The sequence below is a fragment of the Colossoma macropomum genome, unplaced genomic scaffold (assembly GCF_904425465.1).
Source record: "Colossoma macropomum unplaced genomic scaffold, Colossoma_macropomum, whole genome shotgun sequence".
NCBI lineage: Eukaryota > Metazoa > Chordata > Actinopteri > Characiformes > Serrasalmidae > Colossoma > Colossoma macropomum.
In genome coordinates, this window is record NW_023495280.1 from 40,128 (window position 1) to 58,409 (window position 18,282).

General features: G+C 40.2%; 1 protein-coding gene across 1 annotated transcript; it reads left to right on the forward strand.

The window, feature by feature from the left end:
- The first annotated feature begins 1,086 nt into the window (after positions 1-1,086).
- map3k19 (mitogen-activated protein kinase kinase kinase 19) lies at positions 1,087-18,055 on the forward strand. The gene is made up of 14 exons (XM_036561888.1): positions 1,087-1,301; positions 3,816-3,986; positions 6,778-6,969; positions 7,386-7,546; positions 9,483-9,592; positions 9,700-9,791; positions 11,922-11,949; positions 13,179-13,266; positions 13,727-13,977; positions 14,065-14,108; positions 14,199-16,154; positions 16,266-16,370; positions 16,999-17,696; positions 17,931-18,055. Exons 2-14 carry the CDS (start codon positions 3,819-3,821, stop codon positions 18,052-18,054), a joined length of 4,017 nt encoding a protein of 1,338 aa, XP_036417781.1. The 5' UTR covers positions 1,087-1,301; positions 3,816-3,818; the 3' UTR covers position 18,055.
- Positions 18,056-18,282: the final 227 nt, after the last annotated feature.

The following is an 18,282-nucleotide window of genomic DNA, read 5'->3' on the forward strand; positions in this document are numbered from 1 at the left end:
TCAATAGAGGCCAGATGTCCCTAAATGTGTAAGTGTATAATAGTGTATTTTTCATGTTATAGCTACATCCCACCCTTTCACTGGTAGTCCTTCTGAAATTTAGTGGTTAAGCATCTCTCTCCCATCCATTCCTGTCACTCTGCACAGTGCACCACCCAGGCCTAGAATCAGGTTAGCCAGGGAGGCTAGGAGAAGAAGTAGTAAGCCTAAAACATCTCGTGAGAATTGAGGAGATACTGTGTTGCACACAAACACCATAAGTAAACTGGAAATTAATATTTAGAATAGAAATCTCAAGATTTCTAAGCTTCAGATGTGTTTCTGACACTGCCTAATGCAAATCTTGGTTTTTAGGTTCTGAATGGCAGTCAAGGGGACTTCACAAAAACAACAACAAAAAATAACAAAACAACAGCTAAAAACACCTTTCTATTTGACCACAGACTACCAGATAAAGAAAAGTGACAAATTATTAGGGACATGGAAAAAGGACCATGACATTGAAAAAGAACAGTGGCAATGGAAAAAGAACAGTGGCAATGGAAAAAGAACAGTGGCAATGGAAGAAGGACAATGGCAATGTAAAAAGGACAAAGGCAATGGAAAAAGGACAACTAATGTGAGCTAAGGACAACAAAAAAAGAAGTAAGACAACAGCAATGAAATAAGGACAATGGCCATGGAAAAAGCACAATGACAGTGAAAAAGGCACCTTGATTATCGTCATGTTACAAAGGAAACCTCAAAGATGTAAAGGTTCAGTGGTGGTTTTGGACAGTAAAGAAAAAAGCTAGATTTGTTTTGTAGACATTGCGACGTCTGGTTCCTATCACCACCACTGTAAAGAAATCCTCGTCTGCAAGTTTTTTTTACAATTAACCATTTTTACAATGAACCAACCCCTGGTAAAACTGTGTTTGTTCTTTATTAGCTTGATTTTAACACTGAAATTATTAGAGAAATCCGCCCTTTCAGTGAGGTAATGTTGTGCTCTTCAATTCGGCTCGAGACAGAAAACTCCCTCTTCTCTCTGCACACATTGGTGCTTATCAGACTGAAACAAAGATCAGTGTTCGCCTTCACTGTTGGTCTCCTAAGCAACAGGCTGTAAACTCAGAGCTGCTCTATGCAGGGCGAGGGAGGCACAGGGGAGCAATGAAGACTAATAACGTTTAAAAATCTGCAAAAGGTCATGTAGGCTACTGTCACAAACGGGCTCCATGAGTTTGTTGTGTTTGTTGTTTTGAAATTCATTATTATTACATCCTGAAGAAGAAGGCAGAGGCTTACATGAGACTGGGGTAAGTGATACTTTCACTATACAATGGATATTTTGCATTTAATATAAATTCATTTTTGGGGTCCAGTAATCAGATATTTTGCTACAAATAGGTCAGAGTTATAGTTTTTGTTGTGTCTGTGGAGTGCTGTTGTATTTGTCAGAGTCACTTATTAATCCAGAAGAATGTTAATTGCTGACTTGCTACCCTGTGAATTGAAGCATAAAGTCAAAGCCAGTGCTTTACTGAAATTTAGATTTCTCTTATCAAGATCAAACTGATATACAAACAATCTTCCATCTTGACCAAGGTATATGTCTAAAAGTATCCACACAGCCTTTCGTAATGCTAAATTCAGCTACTTAAAGGTGTATCCATTGCTGATGCAGGTGTTCATTTGTGCCCAGATTGTAAAATCTCCGTAGAAAAGCTTTGACCAATAGAATGGGACACTGGAGCAGCTGCGTAAGACTCTAAGCTCACCATGCCCAATGCAAGTCTGAGCTAGAGAGATAAAAAGCCACCCAGCATGGGCTGTGGGGCTGTGGAGCAGTGGAACAGCATTCTCTGGAGTGACGGAGCTCCAATCCAATACCTCTGGGATAAGCTGGAGTGATCCAGAACTGATCATCCAACATCAGTACCTGACCTCACTAATGCTCTTGTGGCCAAATGCAATCAAATCCTCACATCAATGTTCCAAACTCCCTATTAATACCCTTCATTTCAGAAAAAATGCTGGATGAGCTGGTGTCTACAAGCCTCTGGACATACAGCCTAGATCTTCTTTGCTTGGGCACGATTTGTAGGTTACATGCAGTCAACACAGCAAAGCATGTTATAGCAGAGCAACTAACAGCTGAATAACAATATCATCTCACAGCAAATTTCACCACAATTCGCTTTGAATCATATTGATCTAAATATTTTAAAAAATACTCTGAACACACAAATATGACTGGAGAACATTAGTGGAATAGAAACAATAGAAATGACACTTTTTTCAATTCTACATTTGACAATTGAGAAGGTGTGAGCAGCCAAAGGCAAAGAGCTGATGGTTATTATTTGAAAATAGATTAAACGTTTCTCATGTTCTTCCACAAGGAATGTGTTTTTAAGCTAATTTCAAGAGAAGCTCATTATGAACTTAAAGGAAGTCAATGGGGTGCCTTGTTTACAAATGTGACCCATGAGGTGGTTAATGATAGTGATTAATATGGACCGAGAGCATGAAAAATTGTGAATTCTAAAATGCCAAAAGTTAAAAACTATGTGTAAGTGTTGTCTCACTTGAATAAATCAGATCCATCAGGATGCATTAATTCATTTTTTCTCTTTTTGATCCTTAATTGTCAAATAATTGAAAAGAAAAAAGATCTGCGATAATGCTAATTTTGAACTAGATTTCTAATAGTAAGTTAGCACTAAGCTAACGCTGTACAGTAACATTTGTTGGCTCTTTAAGATTAAACAGAAATTTGAAGATTGTAACAGACATTAACATATGTTTGAGCTTGTATGGATCAGTGTTACAGTGACTCTTTAAGTAAAAAGATCTGGCACAGAGCTGCCATTTTCCATTCCTAAAAACTAACCAATTAACCTAAACCACCTTAGACTACGACTCTTATTCATAGTCCGTGATGTATCTAGAACTTCCAGAGGGCCTAGAATGACACAAAATTGTCCCACCCATTGTAAATCAAAATGTAACTGGTTGGTTTCTCTGTCCTTCCCACGGACAACAAAATATTTTGATTGGACTATTTTCTGTTTCGTAATTTTAACCCTGCTGTTGAGCGTAGTACTGTAGTAGTACTTGCAACAAGTCAGTTTGTGAAATTTCTTCCCTCCTAGATATTCCACAATCAATTGTGGGTGGTATTATTGAAAAGTGGAAGTGTTTAGGAACAGCCATGGTGTCAGACCACGTAAAGTTACAGAGCGGGGTCGGTGAGGCACATAGCGCATAATAGTTGCTAACGCTCTGCTGACTCAATAACTGCAGAGTTCCAAACCTCTTCTGGCATTAACATCAGCACAAAACAGTGCGCTGGAAGCTTCATGGCATGGGTTTCCATGGCTGAGCAGTTGCATGCAAGCCTTACATCACCAAGCATAATGCCAAGTGTTGGATGGAGTGGTATAAAGCATGTTGCCACCACTAGACTCTGGAGCAGTGGAAATGTATTCTGTGGAGTAACGAATCACATTTCTCTATCTGGCAGTCTGATGGACGAAGCTGGGTTTGGCGAATGCCAGGAGAACGTTACCTGCCTGACTGCATTGTGCAAGTTGTAAAGTTTGGTGGAGGACGGATAATGCTATGGGGTTGTTTTTCAGGGGTTGGCTAGGCTCCTTAGTTCAAGTGAACGGAAATCTTTATTCTTTCAATCTTCAATCTTTAAAACATTTTGGACAATTGTATTGCTTCTAACTTTGTGGGAACAGTTTTGGGAAGGCCCTTTATACACTTACATATGTAAAAATATATTTCCATACCTCTAATATGTATACGTATCCTCTGGGTAGGTCATGGAGGAGCACAGAAGGGGATTAGCGGAGCTGCTGTTGGAGGGGGAGCTGGGGGCAGTGACTCTGGGGCTGGAGCAGGGACTTTTCTCCTGGGACGAGCTGGACCTGCCTCACAACTCTGATGGTTCCACTCTTCTTATCAGCGCTTGCCAGATGGGCCTCACTACAGTAAGCTGACACTGAGGGGATTCTGGTGGTACTAAAGCACTTAAATAAAGGAAAAGTGGGACAGGTTTATTGCACTTAAATATTCAGTATAAATCAGCTCATGATCATTGACTTTTATGTTACTAATTTGTTATCTTTAGTCATTGTGGTAAGTAGAACACAGAGCAACTAAATAGTAAGTGTTATTTGCTGCTTGGATTTAGCTTTATTGAAAAGTAAGAAACTGTTTCCTTGCTGTTTTGCCAACTAATTTCATGTTTGCTAACAAGTGCTTGTTCCTACTGAGTTGTATTGTGAGTCAATGAGTAATCTGAAGGTGAGGGAATGGAATTTTTTAGAGTGACCTTTCTCCTTTGATGTGACTTTGAACAGGTCACATCACAGCATGTTTCAATGTGTACTATTCAGAGTGTTTAACTTCAGCAGTTTGGCTGAGCAACGTGGGGAAAGAGCTGGATTATTTTATTATTCAGGAATTGTATATATTAATTTCTAAAATAACTGCTCAACACTCTTGGACAGGGGTGTCCAGTCTTATCTGCAAAAGACCGGTGTGGTTGCAGGTTTTCATTCCAAAAAGCAGGATCAGTTCTTTGAAGACTGACCAATTGATTAAGCGAGTAGAATCAAGTGTGTTTTGCTTGTTTGGAATGAAAACCTGCAGCCACACCAGCCCTTTGTGGATAAGACTGGACTTCCTGCTCTTGTAACAGAACACAAACTACCAGTTCTGATACATCGGCTATCAGAACTGCCCGTGCTGTCATGCTTATCAAGTTTATCCAGACTAAAAATGTTTGGGATGTTGCTTAAAATCATTGCTTGATGAAACAGAATTTAAACTTAATTTTGGACAGCTGATTATTTTATTACATCACATTATTCCTCATTCTTCTAAAAGAGCCCATTTTTCTTGTAATACATTTTTTTCCTGAAGTCCATTTATGATATTATTGATATAATAGTAGTTTATGTTTTACAAGATCATTTTCCAGCCTTTCTTTATCTTTATCGTATAATTAAACAGAACAAAAATGACCTCCATCTGATTGGCTGCTCTGTACTGGGCCTCATTTAAACAGCAGTTCTGGCTGAAACACTCCTTATGACTTTAACATGAATACGTGGATATATGTGTACGTTACTTTTCATGACACCTCAAAAACAGGCTGCTTATATTTGGACTGTATCGGCTATGTTTGAAACTTCAACAGTGTTTATATATCACATCAAACTCTTACTAACAAAAAAAATGGATGTGGGCCCTTTAAGCTCATTTGTAGGAGGCCTTGGGGATTGCCCACAATTCCATGCTTTGTTTACAAATGTGAAAGGCCTAATGAATTGGTCCATGGAGTGCCACAGCTAGAGTTCCCGTATGAAAAACAAGTGTGTAGACAGTCACCTCGTTTGGCCTAATTATGAGTCAGATTTCATCACTTGTTTATTTAATGAAGTCTCTTAAGCATGATATTCGAAGCAAGCACATGATTTCCTGCTAGCGTGTAGGATCCTGTGGAACCGATGGCTCTCTGTGTGACCCTAAAACCACATGACTGATTGGGTTAAGTCTGTGATACTTCAGACACAGTAGTATGAATCAAATAAGAACCAAACACTTTGCTTTTTGATACCAGTTTATTATATTGAACAGTTTTAGTTGATTGCAGTAAAACTTATTAAAAGTCAACCTAAAAGTTTTTACCTTGTTAGTTCATGTGCTTAGTTGTACTATTTTTAGCATGCCTTAATTCAGCCACTTGGCCTCATCATTTCCGCTTGGGGGAATCCCCAACGTCATCTTAAGAGCCTTTCCATTACTTTATTAGTTCAAGTGACTTGTAGTTAGATGAGCTCTCGCTGCGGCGAGGGACCAAGCTAACACAAGTGTTGACTCCAGCAGAACTTACCCTGAACTCATTGTGATGTGATGCATTTCTCTGTTCAAACACAAACTTGTGGGACAAAGCTGTTTATAAGCCATAAACTACTTTAAAATACTTAATATTTTAAAACGAACTTTTTTTTACTGGATTTTCGGTGCAAATTATTCCATATACTTGACTGCTGATGCACCATCTTTTGCCACACATACTTACTACATACATACATACTAGTTGACTAGTTAGTAAGCTAAGGCTAAAAAGCTAGCAACAATGAAATGAAAGGCACTACCCCCCAGTTTATAGCCAGACAAAGCAATAATTCATGAATTTATGTACAGCATGTTCTTAAAAAAAAAAATCAGTTTGAATGGCTAGCCAATTAGCTCACTCAGGCTAACCTGCCAAGGGTGAGTGTGTTATAATTGTAAAGTCCCACCTTGCGCAGCAAGCAGCCACTAGCGTAATGTAGGTGTGATGCAATGGGACCCTTGTTTTCCCAAAACCTTTCATCAAAGTATAGTGACTTTTGCTGACCTTGAAAATGCCTTCTGATATTTGATTACATCACCATGCACCAGCGGGTGGGGAAAAACACAATTAACCAATAATCACTATCCCTTTTCATTCAGTCCAACCTATCATCGCTTCAAAACAGTCAGCTAGCATTTCATGTTGACTTTAACATTCAGTGAAGATCCCGAACCCTTGTTTGTTCTATGTTTATAACCTATATCAGATCTTAAAAAACTATAAATTTCAGGGGGTTTTTTTGAGATCTAAGTATTGCTCCCAAATCCTGTGTTGTTGAAAAGTCTGTCATTGTTTATCAAAGTCTCTCCAAGGCCACAAAAGAAGTTATGTCAGTGTTGCTCTTCCCTGTTCTCATATTGCTGTTATGAATGCAGGTCATGCGGTTCCTCCTGGAAAGGGGAGCAGATGCAACACTGTGTAACCATAACAACCAGACTGCTCTTCATGTCAGTCCACCAGACCTGCAGGGGGAGTTGTTGGCGGCTCTAGAGAGTCGTTTATGCCACCAAGGCCAACTTTCGGAGGCCGCCTGGAGGGGGGACATGAGCACCCTACAGCACCTGCTGGTAAGCGGGCCAGACAGTGACAGGTAGGAAATTCGACACTGCTGTCAGACGCTTTTCTAAGCCATCATACAATGAAGTCCGGACACTCAGACAGACTGGGAGTAGGACTTATTCTTCTGGCAATGCGATTGCGTTTCAGGGAAAAGCTCCCTATCTTGCACAGGTGGGGATGTTAGAACAGAAAAGACAGGATATTCCAGTGCCAGTGAACATTTCATGACAAAAAAAAAAGACCAGCAGAAGTGGCCCAAGTTCCAAGTTTTAGCATATGTAGACTTTTATGGTTTTCATTATTTCATTATTTTTACATCAACATTTTTCATTCTCCCTTTACCTCTTTGAATTTAGTTTCTCCTAGGAAATTACTGTTTTGAAGATATAAGTTTCAACCAATGATGCTATACACTGTGTTTTAGACCCTGACAGACTTGGTGGATGTGAACAGCCAGAACCGGAATGGGCTGACCCCACTGATGCTAGCAGCGAGGGATGTGGACCTGTTTGAAGGGTTGCAGGATATTATGCCATGGGACTACCGTCCAGCTGAAATAGTGAAGGCACTGCTGGCTCTGTCTGCGTAAGGAAATCAACCTTTTATTGTTTTAAAGCGGTGTTCTCAATCCTGGTCCTGGAGATTTACACTAGAACATTTAGATCAAATGCCCCTGAAGGCCTTCATTACTTGGATCAGGTGGGCTAGGATTTAGGTTGGACCTAAACTCCAGAGCGGCAGATTTCCAGGTCCAGAATTGAGCACCTCTGTGTTAAAGCAACAGCTACTCCAAACCAAACAACATTTAAACAAAATTTTCAGTTTTACTTACCCCAAATATAATTAGTCCGCCAAGTCATGTTTAGTTTTCAAAGTTTGCTTTTTTAGTTTTGCACCAGAGCTACAATGCTAATGTAGCTAACGATGGAAGCTTAGACCGCAGCAAATATCATTGTTAAAAGTGCTTGCCTAAATAATCATGCACTTGTGCAGAGATTACAAAATTACAAGTTACATAGGTTTAAATAGTTTTAAAGTCTTAGTTATCATGCACATTGCTGACAGGTTCTAAAGTTTTATTGCTTGTTAGCTAAATTATCCTCATAGCTCCAGTGCAAAACTAAAGAAGCAAATTTGACTGATTACATTTGAGGTAAACTACATCATTTTTCACTCACCCGTCGCTTTAAGCATCTACAGTTATCTGATATTTAATAAAAACAGACAGAAATTTGCTGATAAGTAAATGGGATTTATGCCATGTATGACTAAACTGCCGTGCTCACACTTACATGGAAAACATAGAAACCTCCGGGAAAATTAGTAATGTCAGCAACAAGCTAGCCAGCTAACTTTAGTGATATTGAAGTGGTAACTTTAATGTTTATGATACCTTTTTAAAATAGCATATTTCGCAATCAATGTTATAGTTTTAACCAACTACAGTGTCTGTATGTTGATGGATAAAAAAAAAATCTCATTAAAATTATACCGTCGGCTTTCCAAATAAGAATTCTCAGTTCATATGATGTTTTCTTTGATTTTTTTTGTTGCTGCAAGTCAGAAATTCTGAACATGCCATAAAAGTAGGTTAATTCTGCCCTTGTGTGCACACAATATACAAGTACAAAGTATGTCTGGTTTCCAATGCCCAATAAATAGCCAGTGTATTTTGCAAACAAACATTCTCTTTTTCAATTTAAACTGAGTGGTCCTCAGCTTTGGTAGTGTATCCCTAAGCAGTATCCTTACCAATCACAAGGCTGATTTAACTTAAACAAACCTGTTTTCCCCACCAGTTTCCTTCTCTGTTCAGAGAAACTTACCTAGAGAAAGCTAACAACAAAGCGGAAGCTAAAATAGCAAGCATAACTGAGTTAGCAGAACCATCCAATCATTTGTTCATTTGGTGAACCAGCCAAAAACCAGCATTCCATGGTTGCACATTCAGGAGTAAAGCAAATAAGAACCAAGAGTGGAATGCTGAGAAATGTCCTCGATCAGTAAATCTAATTTTCATTCTGGCAAGACAGAGACTGCACATCAGTTTTTGATGGCTTAATACTCACATGGGCTGAAGCATGTGTGTTCAAGATTATTATTATTATTTTTTTAATGGCCTCCGATGTTGTATGATGAACTTCAGGCTTCAAAATGGCTGCTACTACTGTTTTAGCTATGTGACACACTTTTGTCCATTTTTATAGATAACAGCACATCATACAGAGTCAACAATCACATAAGTAATTTCAAATAGATTTGCTTAATAACTGGACATGGTTTGGGGAAAGTATGTGGTGATGCAGTTTACATGATGCTGTTTACATGATGCTAATTGGTATAATTTTCCATTAGTTGTTAGCTACATTAGCATCAAGGCCTCAGTTCAGACACCAAACAACTCTTGGCTGATCAACTGAGTTCGATTATTCACCAAACTTAATTGCTTTCAGGTTCACAAAAGAAAAATACACAGTAAACATGACGGATGGGTATAAATGACAACTACTCTGTTCTCCAGGAGCCTAGAGGTCCAGGACCAAAATGGCTACATCGCTCTTCACTACATCTCTCATATAAGGAGCCCTATTAAAGATGAGTTGCTCCAGATTATTTTGAAATCACAACCAGGTGAGAAACAGTTCCCGTTCATGTGTAAAGTCCAGGAAGATTGCTCTAGAGGCTCTTGTTTTCTTTTACTTGCTGACTCATTCTATCCTTTGTGTTTTGAAAAACAGTGCCGACAGAAGTGGAGCCACAGTTTTATTTCCCTGCAGACTGCCCTGGCAATTCCCACAGCTGTTCTCCTCCTACACTTGCCGCGGTGAAGGTGAGGTGCTTGCACCAGATTCATGCCTTAATTAATGTCAGCAACACAAATCACCGTTCGCACTCCACGTAGCAGCATTTCATTTAGAAGCGGGCAGTTGAAATTCTTCCTCAGGTGTGAGTTTTGTCATAACTGCCAGAAATGAGCTCAGTGTACATAACATATAAACAGTGCAAACTATCTAGCATTATCCTGTTCAGCTGAACCTGAGTCAGGAATGTTTATCACATTTCAAATAAAAAAGGAAAACGCTACAGTCTCTCGATCTCGATCCCCCAAAGGGCCCTCAAAGAGCAGGTGTCATCTGGGTGGTGGATCATTCTCAGTGCTGCAGTGACACTGACGTGGTGATGGTGTGTTAGTGTGTGTTACGCTGGTACGAGTGGATCAGACACAGCAGTGCTGCTGGAGTTTTTAAAACAATGTGTCCACTCACTGTCCACTCTATTAGACACTCCTACCTTGTTGGTCCACCTTGTAGATGTAAAGACAGGGATGATAGCTCATCTGTTGCTGCACAGTTTGTGTTGGTCATCCTCTAGCCCTTCATCAGTGGTCACAGGACGCTGCCCACAGGACACTGTTGGCTGGATATTTTTGGTTGGTGGACTATTCTCAGTCCAGCAGTGACACTGAGGTGTTTAAATACTCCTGCAGCACTGCTGTGTCTGATTCACTTGTACCAGCACAACACACACTAACACACCACCACCACGTGAGTCACTGCATTGCTGAGAATGACCCACGACCCAAATAATACCTGCTCTGTGGTGGTCCTGTGGGGGTCCTGACCACTGAAGAACAGAGTGAAAGGGGGCCAACAAACTATGCAGAGAAACAGATGAACAACAGTCTGTAATTGTAGAACTACAAAGTGCACCACATGGTCAAATACTGAAAGTCACAAATTTTAATTATACCATGATATAAAGACACTTTGTTGGGTTTAGAAACCCTATTAGATAATACGTGTCATTTTCCACATCAGGGCACACTTTTAAAATCACTATACCTCAATTACCAACATATCATCCCATTATTAATTTTTAGACTAATTTATTCTGTAACTACCAGTCCTGTTTCCGAACATTTGTTGGCCCAAAGAGACCTGCGTGGAGGCCCCACACGTCACCCACCCCAATAATATATTTAAATAATAAATAATTATTATATATATGCAACATTAGTGATACATTAGTGATAACAGAAACAAACAAGACCATCTCCAACATTTGGTTCTTTGTAGACCCTTGTCAGTTCACACCAATAAGAATTACTGATGTTTCTACAATAATACTGATCAGACATATCTTACTGATTAACTGATGAAGCGCTGTTGAAAGCAACAAGTCCTTCCATGACAAACGCTATATTTATAATAATGTTTGACTTGTTTAACTTTACAGGATGAATTCTCAGTAGCAGTTTCTGAATTTGATATTAATATGCAAGTCTGAAAATATGTACTTAAGAGAGTGAGGAACTGAAGTGTGGGCCCACAGACTGGCCCTTTTAAGCGGTTAATTCGCATTTTCTGTGTGGATGGGCTTCAGCCACAGTTACGTTTCGGGCATCACAGCTGGCAGGTAACTAATGATCACTCTGATCGGATAGAAGAGCTCCAGATGGTCAGCACTGAAAAGGCTGCACAATGAGCCAGCAGCCTCATCGCCAAGTCAATCAAGGATGGGTCAGTGCTAAGATCTGCTTTCACCGCAATGTGATGCAGTAAATACACTGGACTCAAATTTTTTTTTAATGTGGAGATGTGAGGCTAGTTTCACAGGCATGGATTAAGCCTAGTCCTGGACTAAATTGCAGTGCCTTTTTAGTTTACACTTTGTTTTTAAAAGATGCCAGAATGGGTTCTTTGTGCAATACCATAGAATTGCCACTTTTAGTTGCAACCAACCAATCAATCAATAAATACACACACACACCCTTCAATGGACGGTTACTTAGAGCCATTTTTGTAAATGAGATGTTTAAGTGAGTGTGACAAAAGTGGTCCTTCTCTGGCATCATTCAACGATCCCTTAGCAGCACCTTTTTTTGTGTAGAGGTTTTATCTACGTGAGAAACAAGACCAAAGTGTACATATGTTTTGAAAAAGGTTTTTCTTTTTCACAGTGTGCTGCCCATGAAGATTCCAACCAAGGTGAGTTGAAAACTTTCCTTTAAACATTAACTGTATCCCACTGAGAGGCAAAAAGACAACAGACCAGAGATACACCTGCGCAGCGCTTACAAAAATACAGTAGCTCTCTGTCCTTTGTGTGCCCCTTGAGGCAACTCTCTCCGCTGCATTAAACACCAGCCTACCCTGTCAACAAACACCGATACTCACAGGCTTGGCCCACCCACTAAAGAAACAGTGACAATAGAAAGGGGAGTGTCTGACTGAGCTGACTGGGCCATTCTGTGCTAAGCGACTCTTCAGAGCATACAAGCAGACACCACAGAGCACATCGTTTGCAGACGGCTCTTCTCTAAAAGTGGAATTATTCTCATATATGGAGATGCTCGAAATGTCTTTGGGGGAAAAGCAGGCGGTTCTGAACCAGGAAACTTTTATTGTCAACTAAAGAGGCAAGACTGATCTGTTTGTTTTCAATGCATCTCACTTTTTGCTAACCATAATGTTGCCTGCCATGACTGTTTTAAGTGGCATTTTAATCACTGACATGGACGGAAAGGACTAAGTTTCATAGTCTAAACTGCATTTGTGGATTTAATATTTCTTTTGCATGTTTTGCATCAATAATAACCGAGTAAAATGTATCTAGTAAATGAGTTAACACCACAAACATCATTCTCCAGAAACCACTTCAAACCATGCCCTTAAATATTTTTTTGTCAATTACGTGGAAAAAAAAGTTGAATAATTAAATATCTTTCTCATTACCAATATCTATTTTTTTTAAGAAAGTTTTTCAAGAAAAATGAGTTTGTATTACTTTTATGTTGTCCTTGTGAACTAAATGGAGGTGAACCAAAACAACTAAATGCATTGTGGCACAAGTAAGAAGAAAAACCACAATAGTAAAAGAGGTAACTGACAGAAAATTAGATAAAACTGAAGAATTTATATTTTAAATATACTTTGTTTTAATAATTAGCTTTTAAATACCTGTCAACAGTATACAGATAAAAAAATAAGCACTAATAAGAATTTGGTCACTTGCATCAGAAATCAATTAAACTATTCAAGTTTATTTTGATAATTCAACCAGGCATCAGTGTATATTTTTCCAAATTGGTATTATTACCATGTTGACAATAATAACCTATAAGATGAACAATGCTGGCAGACACCAGTTTTTAATGCTATGCAAATGATCCATTCACCTGCTGTAACCTTACTTTTGTATGTTTGTGTGTTTGCAGATAAGATCACCACCCTCTTCTTCCAGACTGCTATGGAGGCCAAGAGGAACAGTAGGCGAGGTTCCACCCAGCTGAGCAAGGCAGCCGGGTGAGCCAGCTGAGCACATACACAACAACTCAGCCAATTTGACTCAATTATCATTCAAATAAACACAACACGCCATTAGCTAGTGAACAAACAATGGCACAGTTGCACAAATACCCCCCAATGCAGCACCAACTATGCATCCTGAGAGCAGCTAATCAAACAAAGCCACTGTATGCTCGAGTAGGCCATGTTGTCTCCAGTACATTGAGCGCCTTGCCCTCACTTCCACACAAAGACTGCACAGAGGAATACAGTTACAGGATTAAGCAGCTGTCAGCATAACACCATGCTTCCAGGTCGTGCCATTATCCCAGATCGGGTAGAGAGGGCATAGAGAAAGAGAGGAGCATCTGAGGACTTTTGGCAGTGTTGCACTCCCTCTTTACAACTTTCAAGAAATGCACATTGTACCCTGTTTCTGTGCCTGTGATTTAGAATATAACACTGTTGCTTTCCCTAGTTGGACGTCATCGTTGCCGAACCTGAGGGACAGGAATAAATGCTGGGACAAGCTTGGTATTCTGCGCTGCACTTCTGATGTTCCCATTAAAACATCCTTAATACCGATGCCACCAAGACTAACAGAAAAGAGTAAAAATGTACTAGAGAGTCCTCTAGTTCCACAACTCTCTCCCCTTAGCCAGTCTGCTCCAAGTCTGGCTCTCCTTGATGCAAGTGTTCTACTGCAAGTTCGGGCAAATATATACAACAGTGAGTACAACTTAATCCTAGGTGTCTTAAAATTGATTGTTGAGACTACAATAAATACATTTTAATTATGTAATTTTTCAATTACAGGGCTCAGTAGTGGTGATACAGACATTGACATTAATGGACATAAGGTAACATGTTGCACAGTGGTCTTTGTACAATCAGTTCCTCTGTTTGCATCTCTTTTGGCGACCACTTACCTTCTGTAATTTAACCCTCAGGGTTCACCACCTGTCCTGTGCCCAAGGACTACAAAACATTTGGCCCCACTTGACAGAGGATCCCGGGACGGCCCAGTGCTCTCAAGCCTTCAGCGTCCACGACTGCTTAAGCCAATCAGCATCTTGCCTGCCAACTCAGTGTCCAGGCAACGAAGAGAAAGGTTCTCCAGACTGAGCTTTTCCAGAGGCACACGGAGAGGAAGTGCAGAGAGCGCTTCAAGCAGCTGTAGCAACGAGAGCTCTCTTGATGAGGAGGAGGGGGAGGAAGAAGAAAATAGCCCACAGGACATACAGAAGATGTTTAGCACCTTGAAGAAGGATCCACAGGTGTATCTATCATCATCTGAACATTTGGTGAATTTGGAGCTAACAGATATTGCTCAGTGTGTTCATTCCAACAATGAAGATATGCTCATATCTCAACCCAAAATGAGTCGAGAGGTTGAGGCTGCGATGAGCCATATTTCTGTAAACGAATGTGAGCAGAATGGGGAGAGATGTTCCGTGGACCTTTTAAAAAAGGACAAAGTTGTTGAAATAATACGTTCCTCCTCAACTGACCTTGACGGACATACAGGCATGGGCACAGAGATCAGACCTGCAGTTGAAAACGAACAGTCTAGCGCTTTGATTGATGTTGAGCATCAGCAGCTCTCTCCTGAGAACAACACAATGTCACAACCAGCGTCAGTGGAAAAACGCCAACCCATGAAGGCAACCAAAAGCAAAGAAAGAAAATGCAGACCTTTTCACACCAGTCAGTCATTTAATATCTTGGCCTACAGAAATACAAACTGGGGTACTGTTAATACCAAAAGAAATAGAAGGAATTTGTCCATATCATCTCAAGTCAAAAGGAAAGACATGAATCCCACAGATCTTATTAGAGGGGAGACCACCAACAAACTAGACTGGCCGAGAATGCCACCCTCAACAAGTCAAAAAGTCAAAGATGCTCCCTCAACTCGGAGGAGGGCCCAAGATTGTCCACATCAAGTAAAATTGAGTGGAGACAAAAAGATCTTGAATAAATACCAGGGCCGGGAATTGCAGACTGCAAGACAGCCTAAAAAGCCAGGAAATTTTGGCACGCAACGAGCAAAATCAGCTCTAGACTCGGTCAGTTACAGCGACATGTTTTCGCAAATCCATCAGGGAGATAAAGGCCCAGCTATCTTTGAGATGTTTGCCACTCCAATATATGAAAACCTTAGGGTAGGCAGTTCTGCCGAGAGGACCAAGCAGGTGCAGCCAGCTCCTCAAGTTAAGAGATCCCTGAATGGACAAAGGGCTCAAAAAGCCGTAGAAGGTAACAGAAGGAAACAGCCACAGAAATGCAGCTATTCTAAAAGCAAACCACGCAAGAGAAGGAACATCCAACAAACCAGACCACAAAATCTAAGTCAGTCTATTGATATAAGTAAAGACGAGGCAGTTGTAATCTCTGGTCCAGATGAGAATTTTCACATAAGGCATCATGCAGTTCTCACAAACGAGGAGGACAAAAGGAATGCAAATGAGGGTAGTCCTATGCTGTCAGTTATCAAAGAAGTTCTTACAAATTGTGCAACAGGGATACCCATCAACCACGAGCAGAAGGATTTACCCACGTTATCTCCTTCAGCCTTTCCACCTTGCCTCAGCAGGCAAATCGCTCAACTAACTTCAGAGGCTCATAAAGAAAACCGCTCAAGTGAGATTAAGGACTCAGTTGTGGAGGAGTTCCCAGTACAGCCCATGATCAACACATGGACGAGCGGCAGGACAAGGTCACCTGTGTACTATAAGTTTCTGGACGAAGTGGGTGAGGGGCCTGTTACAGATGATCTGCTGAGATGTTTGGCAGAAGAATTAATTTCACTGGAAGAGAGAGAGGTGGAGACACTCAAGCCTGAACATACAGAGAACAGAGAGATCATAACTGACCAGCCAATACTCAAGAAAGATCCCACTAAGGTAAAATGAAAAGTTATTGATGAATGCAGTATTTTTACACAGCAATACTATAATATTATGTTTATCAATAAAGTCCATACATACTGTTTTTTTGTTACCACGTTCTACCAGGTCACTTTATCTTCCGACAAACTGCCTTGCACTCAGACGTCCAGTGTAGATGACACCATCACATGGACCAAAGGAGAGGTTCTGGGCAGAGGAGCTTATGGAACTGTAAGTATCCCACTTCTAGGATATAGTGCACCCAAAGTACACTCTTAAAGATGGTTCATTAGTAAAGGGAATGGTTCTCTTTAGAATCATGAGTTTGGTATAGGACAATTTCATGCTTTAGTTTTTTGCATGGTGAAATCGTTCTTCAGATGAATGTGTATAGAACATTTTTTAAAATGGTTCTATATAGCATCAAAGAGGGTTCTTAGATTGTTACAAGCTTGACATCATAATAGCAGGACCATTTTTGGTGCTACATACACCCATTTTCTAAAAGGTTATACAGAACCGTTTACAACACATTCTCAGTCAATCTGAAGAACCATTTCACCATGCAAAGAACTATTTGAGCATGAATTTTTTTTTTTATATAGAACCATTCCCATAAGAGTGTACCTTTATAAGAAATATTTTATTCAATACCTACAATTTTATGAAATTCTACAAATGTTAGTTTTATAGGTCCATTTATCTATGAACTAACATATAAATTAATCCAAGTGAAACATTTAAAAGTAAGAAGCAAAGTTAAGTGTTACCGTGATACTTGAGCTTGATTTACATTTGACATTCTACTGCTCCCCAACCTTATGGCTCACAAGAACTGTCCAAATATTCCAAAATGCAGGTGTATTGTGGACTCACTGGCCAGGGCCAGCTGATTGCTGTTAAACAGGTGGTTCTGGACATCTCGACTTCAGAAACAGCAGAAAAGGAGTATAATCGGCTGGAGAGGGAGGTGGATCTTCTAAAGAACCTCCATCATCCAAACATAGTAGGGTTCCTGGGCACAGCTCTTACTGACAACATAATAAGCATCTTCATGGAATACGTCCCAGGAGGCTCCATCTTCAGCGTCCTCAATCGTTTCGGACCCTTGCCCGAGAAGGTGTTTGCCCTCTACACCAGACAGATCTTGGAGGGTGTCGCTTATCTTCATGACAACAGAGTCATCCACAGGGACTTAAAAGGGAACAACATCATGCTCATGCCTACTGGCATAGTCAAGCTGATTGACTTCGGCTGTGCACGTCGTCTCAATCATCTATCAGTCAGTGGAGGCCATAGTGACCTCTTAAAGTCTGTGCATGGGACCCCTTACTGGATGGCTCCAGAAGTGATTAACGAAACTGGCCATGGGAGGAAATCAGACATCTGGAGCGTTGGGTGCACGGTGTTCGAGATGGCCACTGGAAAGCCACCACTGGCACACATGGGGAAGATTGCAGCTCTCTTCTACATAGGGGCTCGTAAGGGTTTGATGCCCTTGCTGCCTGATGACTTCTCTGAAGAAGCAAAGGGCTTTGTGAAAGCATGCTTGACCAGGCAAGTCCTTTCGATACCTATTTTTATATGTTATAAACAAGTGAAAGATATAATTGGAAACAACACCTGAGAGGAAGCAAAAGTACAGGAATCACAACTGTAACCAAAGATGCATGAATATGGCGTTGTAAATATCTTATATATTCACCATTACTTGACAAAAGGAAAGAAGGCCTTCTAAGCAACACAAGTTAAGCATAGATGTTTTTAATAGTCTTTTTCTCCTCTTCGCAGCAACCAGAAACAAAGGCCCTCAGCAGCAGAGTTACTGAGGCATCCATTCATCTCTCACCACAGGCAGCCTAAAAGTAACAAGCCCTGTTCAAATCCACACCACTTGTCTAATCAAACTAACTGAATATACGAAATTGTTTTCATATTGTGTGCCAACTATTTTTTTAAACCACCACAGAAACTTATGAATGTTAAAGCTCTGTGTTACAAGTAGGCAACTGCAGCCTCCAGACCAGCTTCAGATTTACCGACAGACAGCATTGCATTTGAAGTCACAAACACTTTGTCAACATCTACTTTCAATCTGATCTGCTTGTATGTAATGTATTAAACCTAATAAAACATTTGATGC

Excerpts from the sequence above, each read along its gene's own strand:
- map3k19 (XM_036561888.1), top strand. The coding sequence starts at position 3,819 with ATGGAGGAGCACAGAAGGGGATTAGCGGAGCTGCTGTTGGAGGGGGAG. Across the intron at positions 13,978-14,064 it reads TCGGGCAAATATATACAACA|GGCTCAGTAGTGGTGATACA; the intron begins GTGAGTACAACT and ends TTTCAATTACAG. Across the intron at positions 14,109-14,198 it reads TTGACATTAATGGACATAAG|GGTTCACCACCTGTCCTGTG; the intron begins GTAACATGTTGC and ends TTTAACCCTCAG.